The sequence below is a fragment of the Entelurus aequoreus genome, linkage group LG13 (genome assembly GCF_033978785.1).
Source record: "Entelurus aequoreus isolate RoL-2023_Sb linkage group LG13, RoL_Eaeq_v1.1, whole genome shotgun sequence".
Taxonomy (NCBI): Eukaryota; Metazoa; Chordata; class Actinopteri; order Syngnathiformes; family Syngnathidae; genus Entelurus; species Entelurus aequoreus.
The window spans coordinates 19694446-19711143 of NC_084743.1; the positions used below are offsets into that span (position 1 = coordinate 19694446).

The 16698-nt window shown below is 39.9% G+C and overlaps 1 protein-coding gene across 2 annotated transcripts; it reads right to left on the reverse strand.

The window, feature by feature from the left end:
- Nucleotides 1–1369: 1369 nt before the first annotated feature.
- znf142 (zinc finger protein 142) lies at nucleotides 1370–16687 on the reverse strand. Of its 2 annotated transcripts, XM_062067550.1 has the most exons (8): nucleotides 16431–16687; nucleotides 16320–16343; nucleotides 15422–15700; nucleotides 12294–13121; nucleotides 10638–10815; nucleotides 5221–7675; nucleotides 3697–3802; nucleotides 1370–2346 (listed from the first exon to the last, which is right to left on the reverse strand). In XM_062067550.1, exons 3-8 carry the CDS (start codon nucleotides 15687–15689, stop codon nucleotides 1883–1885), a joined length of 4299 nt encoding a protein of 1432 aa, XP_061923534.1. In that variant the 5' UTR covers nucleotides 15690–15700; nucleotides 16320–16343; nucleotides 16431–16687; the 3' UTR covers nucleotides 1370–1882. The 2 variants fall into 2 exon arrangements, with proteins under 2 accessions (XP_061923534.1, XP_061923533.1); XM_062067549.1 differs by lacking the exon at nucleotides 16320–16343.
- Between the last annotated feature and the right edge of the window lie 11 nt (nucleotides 16688–16698).

Here is a 16698-nt window from a genome sequence, read left to right on the forward strand (position 1 = left end):
ATACTAGTTATTCAGAGGACAAACATTATTCCCTTGCTTGGGTATGTAAAAGGTAAACATGCCTGTTTTGCCTTTAAATATAAATCCAAAGTGTTGACGGTATGGAACACAATTTAAAAAAAAATGGAACGCACAAACCTGTCCTAACCTCAAATGTACTAGCTTGTAAAACATTTTTCATTCACTTGCTTGACATATTGATACTTTGTGTACAATACTGTATAGCCTTGACATGCAAACAAATGTCATTAATTGTGAATTGTCGATCACTGCTAAACAGCATCGTTATGCATCCAAAATATATGATGGTCATTCAATCAATGCAAATACAAAATAAATAAATAACAAACACAAAATGTAAAATGACATTGTATATCAATGAATAAAGCATTTTGGCTAAAACAACTTCATGCCAAAAAAAGGTGGCTCATTTTTACAACTGCCGTTGTATAAAGAGATCAACATTACAGGCAACCTAAGATGATTTTAATCGACATTTTAAAACTGATCAGTGATTCTCAAACTGTCGTACGTTTACCACTAGTGGTACGCCAAATAATTAAAGTACAGCGTTTTATTTTCCTATATTCAAACACGGTGTTACTCTTCAAACTGTGTGTAATGTTACAGTGGCCAAAACATTTTAAATATACTTGTTAAATTAGACCTCTGCCGTGTTTTTAATGAATACTTGGGCCTACTACGCTACTGTATCCTAATGTCAGCCATTATGGTGGTATTTGCAAAGCCAAGTGTTTTCTGCATTGGTACTTGGTAAAAAAAAGTTTTGAGAACCACTGGTCTAGATAATATGTTGTTGGATATGCCTTGGTGTAAAGTTTGCTCCGCAGTCCCGTATCATAGTTTATCTTTTGAAAATGTATATATATATATATATATATATATATATATATATATATATATATATATATATATATATATATATATATATACACACAGTACAAGCCAAAAGTTTGGACACTCCTTCTCCTCATTCAATCCGTTTTCTTTATTTTTAATGAGTTTCAAGCACACCTGTGAAGTGAAAACCATTTCAGGTGACTACCTCTTGAAGCTCAAACTACAATATAAAACATGTTTTCAGTTATTTCACCTTTTTTTGTTAAGTACATAACTCCACATGTGTTCATTCATAGTTTTCATGCCTTCAGTGACAATCTACAATGTAAATAGTCATGAAAATAAAGAAAACCCATTGAATGTGAAGGTGTGTCCAAACTTTTGGCCTGTACTATATATACAGTTTATAATAAAATACATGTATATATATATAGCTAGAATTCACTGAAAGTCAAATATTAATTTTATTTATATATATATATCTAAGAAATACTTGAATTTCAGTGAATTCTAGCTATAAATATACCCCCCCCCCAAATATCCCGAATTCGGTGGTCTCAAGGTTGGCAAGTATGATATATATATATATATGTGTGTATATATATATCTTGATCAAGGCTTGTCTGTCTATCTGTAATAGGGACAAGCGGTATAAAAGGGATGGAAGTCATCACCGCTATTTTCTTTCTAAACACGGTTGAAAATAAACTTCATAAACATTATATAGATTTACCCAGTCACACCTTTAGGTACACCTGCACACTCACCGATCGATTCAGAGTGCATAAAAAAAGCTGTTTTTAGCAGCATTTATGTCATGTCGCACTTGTACGTTATTATGCACATGCCATGATTAGATAAAAATAATACTTCACCTTTTTTTGCGTTTCCAACAGTATCCAACACTGTGACAGCATTTATATGTCAGAAAAGACGTTATTCATCGAAGGTCGCCTTTAAGATACTGTGATGGTCTTCAGTTTAGCATCCACTCCTCAATGTTTTGTCTTGTCCCTTTGTGTTATGTTTTTGTCATTTCTGCCTCCGCGACTACACTGTCATTCAGAGTTCCTCGCAAAGCCTCCTTCAGGGTGAGGCTGCCAGCCTCGGAGTCTCGGACCACGCCCTGCTCCACCGGCATGTCTGGGTGGTGGCGCCGTAAATGCTTGATGACTTGGAACTTTTGCTTGGCTCTGTAGGAACAATGGCTACAGTGAAACGGCTGCTGTTTGGTGTGCGAGAGGAAGTGATGCCTGAGGCCGGCGGGCCAGCGGAAGGCCTTGTGGCACGAGCCGCAGGTGTACGGCCGTTGGTCACTGTGCTGCCGCTGGTGAGTCTTCAGGATAAAACTCGTCTTGAAGGCTTTGCCGCATTTCTCGCAGACGTAGGAGCGCACATCGCAGTGCTGCGTGTCCCGGTGTGTACGGAGGGCATCTGCTCGGTTGGTGCGGTAATTGCATTGATCGCAGGCATATGGCTTCTCACCTATGACAGACCAATATTGTTAAATTCTCAACGTTAAACCCGCATACAAACGTGTTGAATAATCATTCTTTAAAACAGTCAAAACCATACATTTGTGATATGCCTTTGAGAAAAAAACAATCTAGAATAACTTTAGAGACCTTATCACACATCAGCATACCCGTCAACGTAAACTAAAAGTGAGGGTTCACACACGTGTTTCCGCGCTACCTGAGGACAAATTTGATTGGGCAAATACAAAACCCAAAACCAGTGAAGCTGATGTGTAAGTTACCCATGCCTTGGGCACTAATACACCCCCATACCATCACATATGCTGGCTTTTGAATTTTCCGCCTATAACAATCCGGATGGTTCTTTTCCTCTTTGTTCCGGAGGACACGACGTCCACAGTTTCCAAAAACTATTTGAAATGTGGACTCGTCAGACCACAGAACACTTTTCCACTTTGCATCAGTCCATCTTAGATGAGCTTGGGCACAACGAAGCCGGCGGTGTTTCTGGGTGTTGTTGATAAATGGCCTTCGCTTTGCATAGTAGAGTTTTAACTTGCACTTACAGATGTAGCGACAAACTGTAGTTACTGAAAGTGGGTTTCTGAAGTGTTCCTGAGCCCATGTGCTGATATCCTTTACACACTGATGTCGCTTTTTGATGCAGTACCGCCTGAGGGATCGAAGGTCCGTAATATCAGCGCTTACGTGCAGTGATTTCTCCAGATTCTCTGAACCTTTTGATGATATTACGGACCGTAGATGATGAAATCCCTAAATTATTTGCAATAGCTCGTTGAGAAATGTTGTTCTTAAACTGTTCGACAATTTGCTCACGCATTTGTTCAGAAAGTGGTGACTCTCGCTCCGTCCTTGTTTGTGAATGACTGAGCATTTCATGGAATCTGCTTTTATACCCAATCATGGCACCCACCTGTTCCCAATTAGCCTGTTCACCTGTGGGATGTTCTAAAAAAGTGTTTGATGAGCATTCCTCAACTTTCTCAGTATCTTTTGCCACTTGTGCCAGCTCTTTTGAAACATGTTGCAGGCATCAAATTCCAAATTAGCTAAAATTTGCAAAAAAGTTTTCCAGTTCGAACGTTAAGTATCTTGTCTTTGCAGTCTATTCAATTGAATATAGGTTGAAAAGGATTTGCAAATCATTGTATTCTGTTTTTATTTACGATTTACACGACGTGCCAACTTCACTGGTTTTGGGTTTTGTAGACAAAGTTGTGTGGTGGAAGATCATTTATGTGAATTCGTACGATTGCAATATTCAATGGGGGGGGGCTTCTGACTATTACTTGGTATGAATATCAAAAACATTCTGCCTTACCAAAACAGATCTCACCTGTGTGCTTGGTCATGTGGTATTTCAGTTGAGTGGCCCACTTGCATTTGTATCCACACTCTGGGCAAAGGTACTTCTTCTCCTCTTGATGAACCCTCATATGCAGCTTGAACAGTAAAGTAAACCAAATGTTTGTCAGAGTAAGATAAAGAGTTGACATGTACACCAATAGGGCTTGAAAGGGCACTTGATTTTGCGATGTATTGCGGAGCCACGAACGCCATTTCTGCTGGCTAAAGATTTTGTTTACATGGCGGTACTGTTTAGAGAGCGTGAATCAAATTGGATGAAGATGGACCAAACAAACACAAGATTGGCAATAAAAGTTAGAAAGCGTGTCGTACTGACTTCTTCCAGACGCAACGACAACACAATCAGTAATTATTTTCAAGTGCACTGAGATATAAAGTACACAATATCAGTTTTTGTGCATTTCAAGCACAAAGTCTACTCTTCTGTGTTAAGGGACCTTCCTTGGCAAAAGCTGACCAATCAAAGCTCTGCGGTCTCCGTTGATGCCAACGCGAAGCTAGGATTTTTAGAAGGTGCACGCAAGGTCTGCGGCAGGGTACGCAGGCATAGGCGGCAAGTTACCAGCTTGGCTAACCCTAACAGACTACTAAATGCTACGTGTGTCCCTGCGCACTAGTCTCACCGTCAGCTGTTAAAAAAGCACATTGTAAGTTTCGCTGCTCAGAGCACAGATTGTATTGTTGAAAATCAGCCTGCAGCTCATTGTCCACATTACAGTGATTAGAAAGAGGTATCATTAGTGCTTTAAAGACATTTCATTTTTGAGTTATCGAGCCAATATCTTAAGATCCACTCTTGCTTCACTCGGTCCGGAGAAGTCAAAGCTCTCAATTTACCGGTCGATCTACGTTCCTATCCTCACCTACGGCCAAAGTTAGTTTCCTCTGTCGGGTGGCGGGGCTCTCCCTTAGAGATAGGGTGAGAGGCTCTGTCATTCGGGAGGAGCGCAGAGTAAAGCCGCTGCTCCTCCACATCGAGAGTAGCCAGATGACGTGGCTCGGGCATCTGGTCAGAATGACCCCCGGACGCCTCCCTGGGGAGATGTTTAGGGCACGTCCGACCGGTAGGAGGCCACAGGGAAAAGCCAGGACACGGTGGAGAGACTATGTGTCCCAGATGGCCTGGGAATGCCTTGGGATTCTCCGGGAAGAGCTGGACCAAGTAGCTGCGGAGAGAGCAGTCTGGGCTTCTGCCTCCGCGAAATGTGCCAATCTCTTTGTAACTCTACAATATGAAACAGAAACTTCTGAAAAGGCCGTGAAGACACCAACACAAAGAAAACAACAAGCCAAGAAAATAAGCTATTCAGAGGCCCAAAAACCCCACAATGTATTGTATTTACTACCTCACCCTTTCAATCCCTATTGCAATTTAGTAATTATGAATGAAACAGTTACTAGATTTGAGGTCATTAGCTAATGTCTGCAAGTTGAATTAAATATTTTTAGGTTAGTTTGTTTTAATAATAATAATATCATTATATACACATACCTTCAACCTTGAGGGATCAATGCAGGCGTAACTACAATGCTCACACCTGTAAGGCTTCTCTCCGGTGTGTATCCGAACGTGCCACGTCATCTTCTGCTTGTTGCCAGTTGAATACTTACAGTCGCTGCATTTGTACATGCGCTTGCCTCCATGGGAGCGGAGATGCTGCTCCAACACCAGCGGATGCTGACAAGCGAACGGACAGTTGCTGCACCTGAGAGGCTTATCCAGCGGAGACCCCTCCTCGTGCTCGTCCAGAAGGTGTCGGGCGAGGAGCTGCCTCGTTTTACTCGCAAAAGGGCAGAGCTGGCACTGATGTGTGAGGTGGATTCTGCGCGGGACCTTGATGCTCTTTTTTGTCTCCAAAGACTCCTTGCAGGTGGTGCCGTTCATTTGTGGGTGTTTGCCCTGCTGGTGGGTCCTCAGTGCGGTCTCGTTGCTACAAGTGTAGTCACACTGGTTGCATGAGAAAAGCACAAGGAGCTGGTGAACACGTTTACAGTGGTTTCTCAGAGCAACTTCTGAACTGAAGCGAGCTTCACAGTGAGTGCAGGTATGATGCATTTCTCCTGTGTGGCATCTGAGGGTGTGTCTTCTCATGTCGTCAAGTGTGTAGCCGCTGTAGTCACAGAGCGGACACGTCTGAGAGGGTTGTTTGTCGTGGATGCGCAACTTGTGTTGACGCAGTTTGGTCAACGCTCCGAAGGTTTTGTCGCAGACGTCGCAGGCGTGGCGTCCGATTCCAGTGTGAAGAGACTCATGTTCTTCCAGGCGATAGCGCCTCCTGGTGGTGAAAGGACAGTATTGGCATGTGTGAGGTGCAACACGTTGGGCCTCACTTTTATGGTCTTTCTCAACTGAGATTGTCTCAGTTTCTTTTTTTCGTAACCGCTTTTGGCAAATGGAAATGTGTCTGTTCACTGTTGCAAGCCTGACTGATGAAAAACTGCACAGGCTGCACATGAATTTTCCACTCTGGACTGGAATGTCTTCTTGTTGAGCCTTTGACGGCTTTTTTGTCAGTTTGTTGCTCTGCTGAGGATTTGACTCAGTGGACGTAGAGGCGCTTTCAGAACCTGTTAAATTACATGAAGATCCATCCTGTTTTTGTCGAAGAAGGCATTCCTCATTTACTTCTGAGGAAATCCTGTTTTGGTTTGTGAGGACTTTGTCATGGGAATGTGTCGCTCCCCGCTTTTTGGACATGTCTGGACCCACAGCACAGTGGTCTTCTGTTTGTGCGACCGCTTTGCCAATGAAAGTTGTGTTTTTTTTGGGAATTGCAGCGCATTTCCTGGCAATGTGGCTATTAAGGCCCCGCCTCTGTTTGAACTGGGCACCACATGCCTGGCACTCGTGATGTGGTGTTCTATCACAACACAGCAACGGAGAGTGCTGCTTTAGAGTCTTCTTCTTTTTTGTAATATAAGACAATTTGTCACAACCATCTTTAGTCGGCACCACAAGCATCTGGACTCTTCCCTCCAAAACCATAGCTTCTGATTGGTCCTTATTTCGTGTCCTCGTGGATTTCAAACAAGACTCTAACAAGGGGGGCTTCACATGGGAAGATTCTGAACTGCCACAATCATTATCCAATTCTAGAGTTTCCTGCTCTGACTCATAATCGTCAGCAGCTAGACTTTGTTTGCCTTCTTCATTAACCCTGGGAAGCTTGTCTGCCTCTGATGAGTGTGCAGATAAAAGGATGTCTTCTTTTTCTAGGGCTGATTTACTGCAGTGTAAAGGGGATGTCATGTGAGCGGTTGCGTCCTCCTTTTGCAAAAAAGCAGTTTCATATTCAGCCGTTAATGCTGTCAAAACAAGAGTGCAGTACTCAGGGCTGGTGCTAGGTGGCAGGCTATCCGATATCCCTTCATTGAAAACCTCTTTACGGCCAACTTCATCAGCATCCAGTGATTCAACACCTTGTGAATTAGCTTCAGGACCTTCACTGGCAACGTAATCCGCTGGAGCTTCTTCAGTACACTGCTCAGATCTCTCATTGCCTGTTAGTGACTCATTGTGGAAATCTTGTGACATGCTAGATGAATTCCTTTCCCTTTCTTTTGCTGCATAATTCTTCAGCCAGGTTTGGTCCCCGGGTACGTATCCATGGGCTTTCCTCTTGTGTAAGAAGAGGCTGATGCTACTGAAGGAGGAATAAGGACAGAGAGCACAGCAGTACTGTTTCAGCCTGGTGTGTTTACAATTCTCGTGATTTTGAAGGGCTTGTCGAAAACATGTGGTGTATGTGCAGTATTTGCACTTATATACAGATGCTTGTTTGCCCATTGCAGAATGTTTTGCCAGCATGTGATTCCGGAGCTCATATTTGCGCTTGCAGGCGTAGGCACAGATCTCACACATCAGTGATTTGGCTTGATGTCGTAGTTTGTGGCTGTTGAGCTGGTCCATGCGGTGACAGCGATATGGACACTGATCACACTCATACCTAGGAGAGGAAGAAGGTGTTTTGTCTCAGAAATAATATGACTTCCACATTGTGACACATGGACTTTCAAACTCCACCAATGAAGGTGTTTACATTAGCGCAAGTTTGAGCTTTCTCACTTTTGTACAGCTCCTTGGCTACTTTTTTGGCATATCAACCTGGATTGTATCATTTTTACGTTACGGTGGCACATGCAGTTAACAAGCTTGGCAGTCCGGTTTTCTTTTTCCAAAAATATGTCAGATTAATAAGGAAAGTCTTTATCCACCCTGGAAGGCACCCCCCCCCCCCCCCATAATGGCAGATTTGGCTAACATCAAAATGCAAACTGTTCCTCCATGTGGATAGGGCTTGAACCAGGGGTGTCCAAACTTTTTCCACTCAAAGACGCACACTGAAAAATCTAAGCCATTTTGATATTTACATTTTCAAAAACAATACAATATATAGATTTTTTTGAAACCTTTAGAGTTCCCCTCAAGTTTGGTCCCCGGGACCCAGAAAGGTCTCAGTCATTAAAATGTCAGAAATATGTCATACATATATATTGTACTCAACGCTTATATCTCTAGATCACCTTCAGGTTGTCGATATAACGTTTTTATTTATTTAATTTTTTATGTTTTAAGCCCTTTTTGTCAAAACCCTGTTTTTATGGCAAATACACAAAATATGCAATAATTTCCCCCCAATTTTTTTATAGTGAATATATCTGATGTGAAGTAATTGGAGCCTTAAATAGGTCAATAATTCATGACAACACTGCTTTTGAATCACTATTATTTTTTAAGCAATGACAGTTTAAAAAAGAAAAAAAATCCCACTAAAATTATTGGGCCCCACTCACAAAAATGTAAAAAATACGTCATACTTTTTTTTTTTTTAACTTTCAACGCTTGAGCCTCGAGATCAACTTTAGATCTTTTGCCACAACAAATAAGTTATTTGTTTTATGCCCTTTTTGTCAAAGAAAACTTTGTTTTTTAAATGTCAAACCCACAAAATATGCAATATTTCCCCAAAAAATATTTCAGAGGGAAATATTTGATTTAAAGTAATTGGAGCGTCAAATAGGTCAATAGTTGATTTGGATTCATGATTATTTTTTGGAGCAATGGCAGCTCCAAAGAAAATTAAAGTTAACATTGCAACTTTTTCATTTGTTTGCTCTTTTATATGATTTTTTAATAAAAAAACCCCAATTTAAATAGTATTTGTAGAACGTTGGACACTTTGGACACCTCTGGCTTAAACTGTTTATTGGTGACAGCTAGGATATGCTCTAAAAATATGGAGCAATTGCAAACAAAGTGGCATTTAAAGGGTATATCTATAATGTTATAATTATGGCAAGCACAAATGTCAAAGTTAAAATTGTTACGAAAAAACATTAAAACATTCCTTAAATTGCAGATTCTGTCTTTAACCGGCTGTTTTTTTGGCCACAACATGGATAGTACAATTTAAAAAAAGCCATAGTTCATATGGTAACACATAGCATCAGAGATTGACACTGTTCACTGATTTTTTTGGAAAGTGTATATAGTCTTGGTTGAGTGATTTGCTTTTTGAGTGCTTTTGTATCTATTATGTAGCACAGATTGTAAATATTCTTGCTCGCCCACCCATCAGGAGAAAACTAATGGCCACTGTCTAGCAGACCACTTCAGCTTCCAGACATTAAACAGCAAACCAAGTCATTAGTGGAACACCCCCTCTCCTTAATGAACCACGAAAATGCGTCCTATTAATAAAAAGTATGTGTAATTGAGCATTCCGTGAACTCGGCTACGGTTGTTAAGATGATAGAAGGCTAAGCAGCAGCAGCTGGGTTATTGATTCAACTGTACATCAGACTACATGTAAATGGAGGAGTGTCCTCCATAAACAAGCACATCTCACAGAGGCCTCGACCTATTTAGAATTACGCTGCCATCTACTGGAGAGTTTTGTAACAACAAAGTTAATCAGCCTAATAATCACTGCTCGACTAAGGATTTGTAACATTTTGATAAGACGATAGACAAAGAAAAATCCCATTTGCCCATCAAACAATTTTTTATTTTAGTTTTATCTGCCATGATCTCTTATGACGATTATTAGTCTCTGGTATTTTCTTTACAGTGCTCTTATTTCTTTCTGCTATATCCTATGTGCCTCCTTTTGCCACTATTTCTCTTGTCTACGCGCTGGCTCCCACACCTCTACCTGATTAGCAATGGACATACCAGTTCCTAGTACACTAATCAGGATGCTTTACATGCCAACACTGTCCTCTTGACTTCCGTGCCTTTCGCTTTGCCTTGTACTTAAATGTGCAGTTTCTTTTATGCTTGCGTGCACTACTTGTTTATTTTTGTTAATAAATGCATTTTACTTGCACTTCGCCTACCGTTTTCGGCATCCTGTGGTCACGAGCAATAACATTCACATGGAAACTTAACATTAGGGATGAAACAGTGTCAAATCTCACGGTATGTATCCAAAAAAAAGCTTGGTAAAAATGCCATGGTGTGTAAAATTAAGTGTCAAGAATGTTTAGTATAAACACACTTACTGTAATTGAACAAAAACATGTGTTAAAATGTTCTTGTCATATCTATTACGACAAACTAGTATTTCTAAGTGCTGGCTTCAAGTATCTTTTAAGCCGCAGGGTTCAAAGCGTAGGAAAAGTAAACGTAACGGGAATTTACAGTAAATATGTACTGTATATGGAGTATCATTGTTGATGATGTCTGTGCATTGTCTGTGATGTTACACTGACCAAAATTATTAAATATACTTGCCAAAAAAAACCTCTGCCTTGTTTTTAATGAATACTTACTGTAGGCCTACAATGCTACTGTATTTTAATGTTGGTCGTTTTGGTGGTACTTGGAGAGCCAAAGTTGGAGAACCACTGGTTTAATGTATTTACATCATGATGAAAAAAGCTCGAGTAATAAAGGCAACACACTACCTGAGCTCTCCTGCATGTTTCCTCATATGGACGTTTAAGTAGTGTTTCCATTTGGTGACGTATCCACACTCTGCACACATGAAGTTCTTGTCGTCCGAGTGTGTGAGCAAATGTTTTGAGAGGTAGGAGACATCTCGGCATCGGAAGTCACAGAGGCTGCACTTGAAGGGCTTCTCACCTTGAAAAGAGTAAAGCACAGGTGTCAAACTCAAGGCCCGGGGCCCAGATGTGGCCTGCCACTTCATTTTATTAGGCCTTCAAAAGCCTGGAAATAATATGTATCAATAAAGTACTGTAACTTTTCTTACTAAATGTATTATTTCTTTGTATTTTGGCAGGGAAAAAAATTATATGTACTCCCTGTAATCGCAAATTATGTTAACTTAAATATTGTCTAATTAAGCAAAAAGATATTATCAAACATTCAAACCATTTTTTAAAATAGAAATACATACTAATAATAATGATTTCAAAGCAAGTTATCCCTCAAATAGTGCAATGTAAAAATAGCAATAGATTTCATGGTAAAATTGTGAAATTTACAGTGGTTTTTACAGCAATTTTCTCTAAATGAAAAAATCGGTACTTTTTTAACTGTAATATACTACAGTAATACATCGAAAAAACTACAGATGTTGATTTGGGGTAAAACACACACAAACTGGCAGCTCAGGTGCCAAACTTTTACTGTAAAATTGCAGTTTTTTTATTTACAGTAAAAAAACTAATATACATTTGACAGTAAGTCTGGCCACTGAGCTGCATTTTTTTTTTTTTACCATAAAAACAGCAGTACTGCTTTTCCATTTACAGTAATATACACTACACTGCAAAATATGAAATCTAAGTAAGATTAAATATCTCAAATAAGGGTGATATTTGCTTATTTTCTGTCTGATAAGATAATTATTCTCACTAAGCAGATGTTATGTTAGAGTATTTTACTTGTTTTAAGTGTTTTGGTCCTAAATTATCTCAGTAAGATAATACAGCTTGTTGCTGAGATTTTATGACCTATATTGAGTAAAACATGCTTGAAACTAGAATATTAACTGTTGCAAAGCTCTGTCATTAACGTTCACAAGTATAAAACTACTTTTTTAAAGTAATAATTTCTTATTTCAAGCATGAAAAAAAAATCATGACTGACAGCCAAATAGACTTTGCTGTTTTATTTTCAATGAAACAATAGAAAATACGCTCTCATATAGTAGTACAGTTGTTATTAGTGAGAATATACTTATTTTGAGGTATTTTTGGGTTCATTGAGGTTAGTTAATTTTACTTGTTTTGGAAAGTTTCTTGTTCTATTGGCAGATAATTTTGCTTAGTTCAAATAAAATACCCCTAATTTTTGTAAAAAAAAATTCTTGTTTTTGAACACTGACTTTTTGCAGTGTACATTTTAAGGGGAAATTATTGAAACTTACCATATTTTTAATTTAATTTAATTTAATTTAATTTTTTTAAACTACTAATAAAATGCATTAAAAAATTGTGTAATAATAGTATTCACTGTTAGAAGCGGCCCTCTGGGACCCAACATAACTGCGGTGTGGCCCTCTGGAGTAAAATATGCCAAATTACGCAAAATAGCGCACAATAACATACAACAATCAAATCGAAGAGTTATGAAAAATACAATTCAGCTCTCACCACTGTGCATAAGCATGTGTCGCCTCAAGCCTCTCTTGTGTGAGGTCACATAGCTGCACTGAGGGCAGTGATGGATCTTCTCGTTGGCATGTAAGTGTCCGACGTGCTGCTCAAATTCCACGGGGTTGAATGTGAAAAAGGTGCAAAAGTCACAACAAAGTTTCTCACTTCCTGGATGGCCGTGGCGCTGATGCTGGAGGAAGGCGCTCTTGTTGGAGGACGAGAACTCGCACTGAGAGCAGTGGTAGGCCAGGTGGGTCCTGTAATGAGCCTCCATTTCCTGGTCACCTGGAAAGATGGCGGCACAGGCGTAATGTCGACATTCCACCGCCTCGATCTCATGCGCCTCCGCGGCGTGTTGGACGAGAACCTTGCGCAGAGGCGTCTGGAAGGAACAACCCTCTTGGAAGCAAGACATCGCCGCGTCGCAGTCGGGTTTGACGTTGTGAGTCTTCATGTGAGCCTTCAGCAACCTGCTCTGGTTGAAGCTTTGACCACATGCAGGACAGGGGTAGCTGTGGCGAATCTTCTCATCTTCTGCCTCGTCCGCGTGCTTTGTGATGAGGTGGCGGTGGACCGCGTTGCGCTCCACGGCGGAATATTCACACAGGTGGCAATGGTGCACTTTTTCGCCCTCCTCACGGAGTCGGTGTACGCGCAGTTTGCTCCTGCTTGTGAAGAACCGCTTGCAGGTGGGGCACTGCAGACTGGGGTCAGGAGAATGGAGATGGAGATGCTCTTGCAGATGGGAACGCATCTTGAAACAGCGTCGACACTTGGGGCAAGTGTGGGTACGGTAAATGTGCTCGGCCCCCTCTGCAAGGTATTCTAAAGGGAGAAAAAAAAACGTCAGAAATGATTGGTTGTCCACAACATTAGGTACACCTGCAAAAATACTGACACAACATGCCGACACGCCGTTCTTCTGAAAAATATGATAGATAGGATGAGAGCTGATGTGGAACATGAAATATCAGAAATCTAATTTTGCTCAAATTGAATTCACAAATACACATCCTAAAAGAACCCAATACAAATGGCTAAAGAGAATTTATGTGGAATCAATCAAATATAACAAAAAGATCCCGGATACCTGTTTTGAACGTACAACACCTAAAGGGACATTATTTCATTGTAAGACGATGACGGGAAAAATAATAATCATGATTATTTTGATTGATACGGACTGCCGATATTATTGGCCGATAAATGCTTTAAAATGTAATATCGGAAATTATCAGTATCGGTTTCAAAATGATCGGTATGGGTTTCAAAAAGTAAAATTCATGACTTTTTAAAACGCCGCTGTGTACACGGACGTAGGGAGAAGTACAGAGCGCCAATAAACCTTGAAGGCACTGCCTTTGCGTGCCGGCCCAATCACATAATATCTACGGCTTTTCACACACACAAGTGAATGCAATGCATACTTGGTCAACAGCCATACAGGTCACACTGAGGGTGACCGTATAAACAACTTTAACACTGTTACAAATATGCGCCACACTGTGAACCCACACCAAACAAGAATGACAAACACATTTCGGGAGAACATCCGCACCGTAACACAACATAAACACAACAGAACAAATACCCAGAACCCCTTGCTGCACTAACACTTCCTGGACGCTACAATATACCCCCCACCTCAACCCCGCCCACCTCAACCTCCTCATGCTCTTTCAGGGAGAGCATGTCCCAAATTCCAAGCTGCTGTTTTGAGGCATGTTAAAAAAAATAATGCACTTGGTGACTTCAATAATAAATATGGCAGTGCCATGTTGGCATTTTTTTTCCATAACTTGAGTTGATTTATTTTGGAAAACCTTGTTACATTGTTTAATGCATCCGGCGGGGCATCACAACAAAATTAGGCATAATAATGTGTTAATTCCACGACTGTATGTATTGGTATCGGTTGATATCGGAATCGGTAATTAAGAGTTGGACAATATCGGAATATCGGATATCGGCCAAAAAGCCATTATCGGACATCTCTAGCAATCACAATTAAAAACATGATTATTCTTTAATTTCAAAACATGAGTATTTACTGTACCACCAGAACTGCACTTTAAATATAACTGAAAAGAACCACGGATATAAATTAGAAACAAATAAACAACAGGGAAAATATTAATAGTAGCAACAATAAATTAAAATAACAGCAACGTAAAAAAAACTAATACAATTCTGTTTTTAAGTTGTAATCTAGTTATGTTATGTTATGTTATGTTATTTTCATTTATTATGCGCCCCCCAACCAACTGTTACATCAGCCCGGGGCGCAGCCCGAGTGGAGAAACAAAAAAAAAAACAGAAACAGAGACTGAGACACACAAAGGAATCTAAACTAAACATTTAAGACTCACAATGAAAACATAAATTAAAAGTTAAATTCAGTTTATTACATTTTACAGTCATTTTACCAACATAGAGTGTATTTTATGTGTCATAAATCCAATTTAATTAAATGCAAACATGTATTTACATTTATTAGTGCAGTATATCTTGGGACAATTTTGACCAATATTTTAAGTCAAGGCATAATATTTTTTTGTAAATGTATCAATAAGTGCTTTGAGTACATTATGCTTTTGTAAGGTACTTTTTTGAAACCTTTATTGTGTTAGCGCCGTCAGACTGGAAGCTGCGCACCGCGCTGTTATTGTGAAAGGGGTAAGTGTGCTGTTAATCTGAGCTCGAAAAAAGAGAAAGCCTCTTAAATTGTGACTGCTTTAATGTTTGTGCGTTGATCTTACATCAATGATGTCGTTAACAACAACACAAGCAGATGAGATGTGTTGTGGGCGTATGGATTGTTCTTGCTCGCTTAAGCTTTGTAGTTAAGTCTCTGTTTTGAGTGGCAGTCTCAACATTGTTAATTTTAGGACGTGTTTTGAAGATGAATGAGCTGTACGGGACACATTATTTTCCCAAACAAATGTTCCTTGTCCTCACAAGGCTTGATCAAGTGAAAATACTCAAACAGAGAACAATGGTAGGTATGTAAAACACTCACTTTTAAAAAAAAATATGCTGTCCTTTTATTTGAGATCTAATCGAAACGATATTTGATATCAATATCGGATTGGGACACCCCTCCTAGCGTTAGCATTCGCACATACCTTTGGTCGGCAATAGTGTGGCGTTCATGGCTGAACGTGTGTCTTTTTTCGCCGTCTTTCTCACTTTTTCCACATTGTTCACTTGTTGCTGCGCTTCTTCTTTGCCATGTTCCGGTTCTGATGATGTGCAGACTTGGCTGGAACTTTTTCCCCTTCGTGGCCGACAAGTGGGGGCCTGATGTAGGCGGTCTGAGCAGCTGTGAGACGCAGACAGGCCACCATCTGAGAAACTCTGCCCACATGTTGCACATCTGTGCTGTTCCATCATCTCCACTGTCACTGAAAGGAAATCATTACAAATTTACACGGAGGCTGAGTTTCAATGGTTACAGTGGTCTGGGTTCCTCTAAACAACAGGCACATGCTAGTGGTTTTAGGAATTTGCTGCAAAAATGTTGGTCTCCCAAGTTTTGAACTGAACTCAAGGGGCCGGTCAGATTTTGTTACCGTGCCGAATAGTTGGATAGTTCTCATCAAGTAGTGGAGAGAGAGAGAGAGAGAGAGAGAGAGAGAGAGATCAGAAAGCATAAGAAAAAGAATCTGCATTTGATTGATAAATATTCACAGCCTGTATATAGTTGATGAAGGCTTTTGGAGCGCTTTACAGGCGGACTACAGCAACTTCTATTGGCTCCGTTGTTAGCTGACTTTTACTAACGTTTATTTACGAGTTAGAATGCATTGAAAAAAGAAAAACATGTGTTCTCGTCTCACATAAGGATTGTAAAATGATAGGCACAAAAAGTGACGTTCTCCTTTAACGGCTCATTAACAATATGACTGCGTTATAACACAATTAGCAGAATAAATATACTTAAATTTACATATGATATGGATATGTTGTGAGGTAAAACAAACAGCAATGTTTATCCAGCATTTACACAGGAAGTCTACCTACCACCTGTGTTTCGTGTTTTTGTACCTGCAAAACAGAATATTAAGATTATGGACCACTAGTAACATTAATATACGAAAAATAATAACATTGTTAACATTTTGCGTGCCTCACTTTATATGCTAACTCCAATCCAGCATCATCAGTGGCTTTGCTTGCTAACGGTAGCTTCCGTTCATTTTGGCCAAATGTTAGTCATTTTTCGACATCTGAACTAAGTGTCACGTATTAAAATATAAACGTACTCACTGTAAAATTAAAATAAATAAATAGGAAAACATGGCTAAAACGTACGATCTAAAAGGTGGAACGTAAAACGCGAACACGAAAGAGGAACTAATGTTAAATTAGCGCGTGTGTTGGGGGGAAGGTTATATATGAA

Bases quoted from the DNA above. Each gene is read 5' to 3' on its own strand.
- znf142 (XM_062067549.1), bottom strand. The intron at 13,122-15,421 runs GTATGTGCGAAT...TTCTCCCTTTAG, and splicing joins CACACTATTGCCGACCAAAG to AATACCTTGCAGAGGGGGCC. The intron at 7,676-10,637 runs GTAGTGTGTTGC...TTCCTCTCCTAG, and splicing joins AAACATGCAGGAGAGCTCAG to GTATGAGTGTGATCAGTGTC.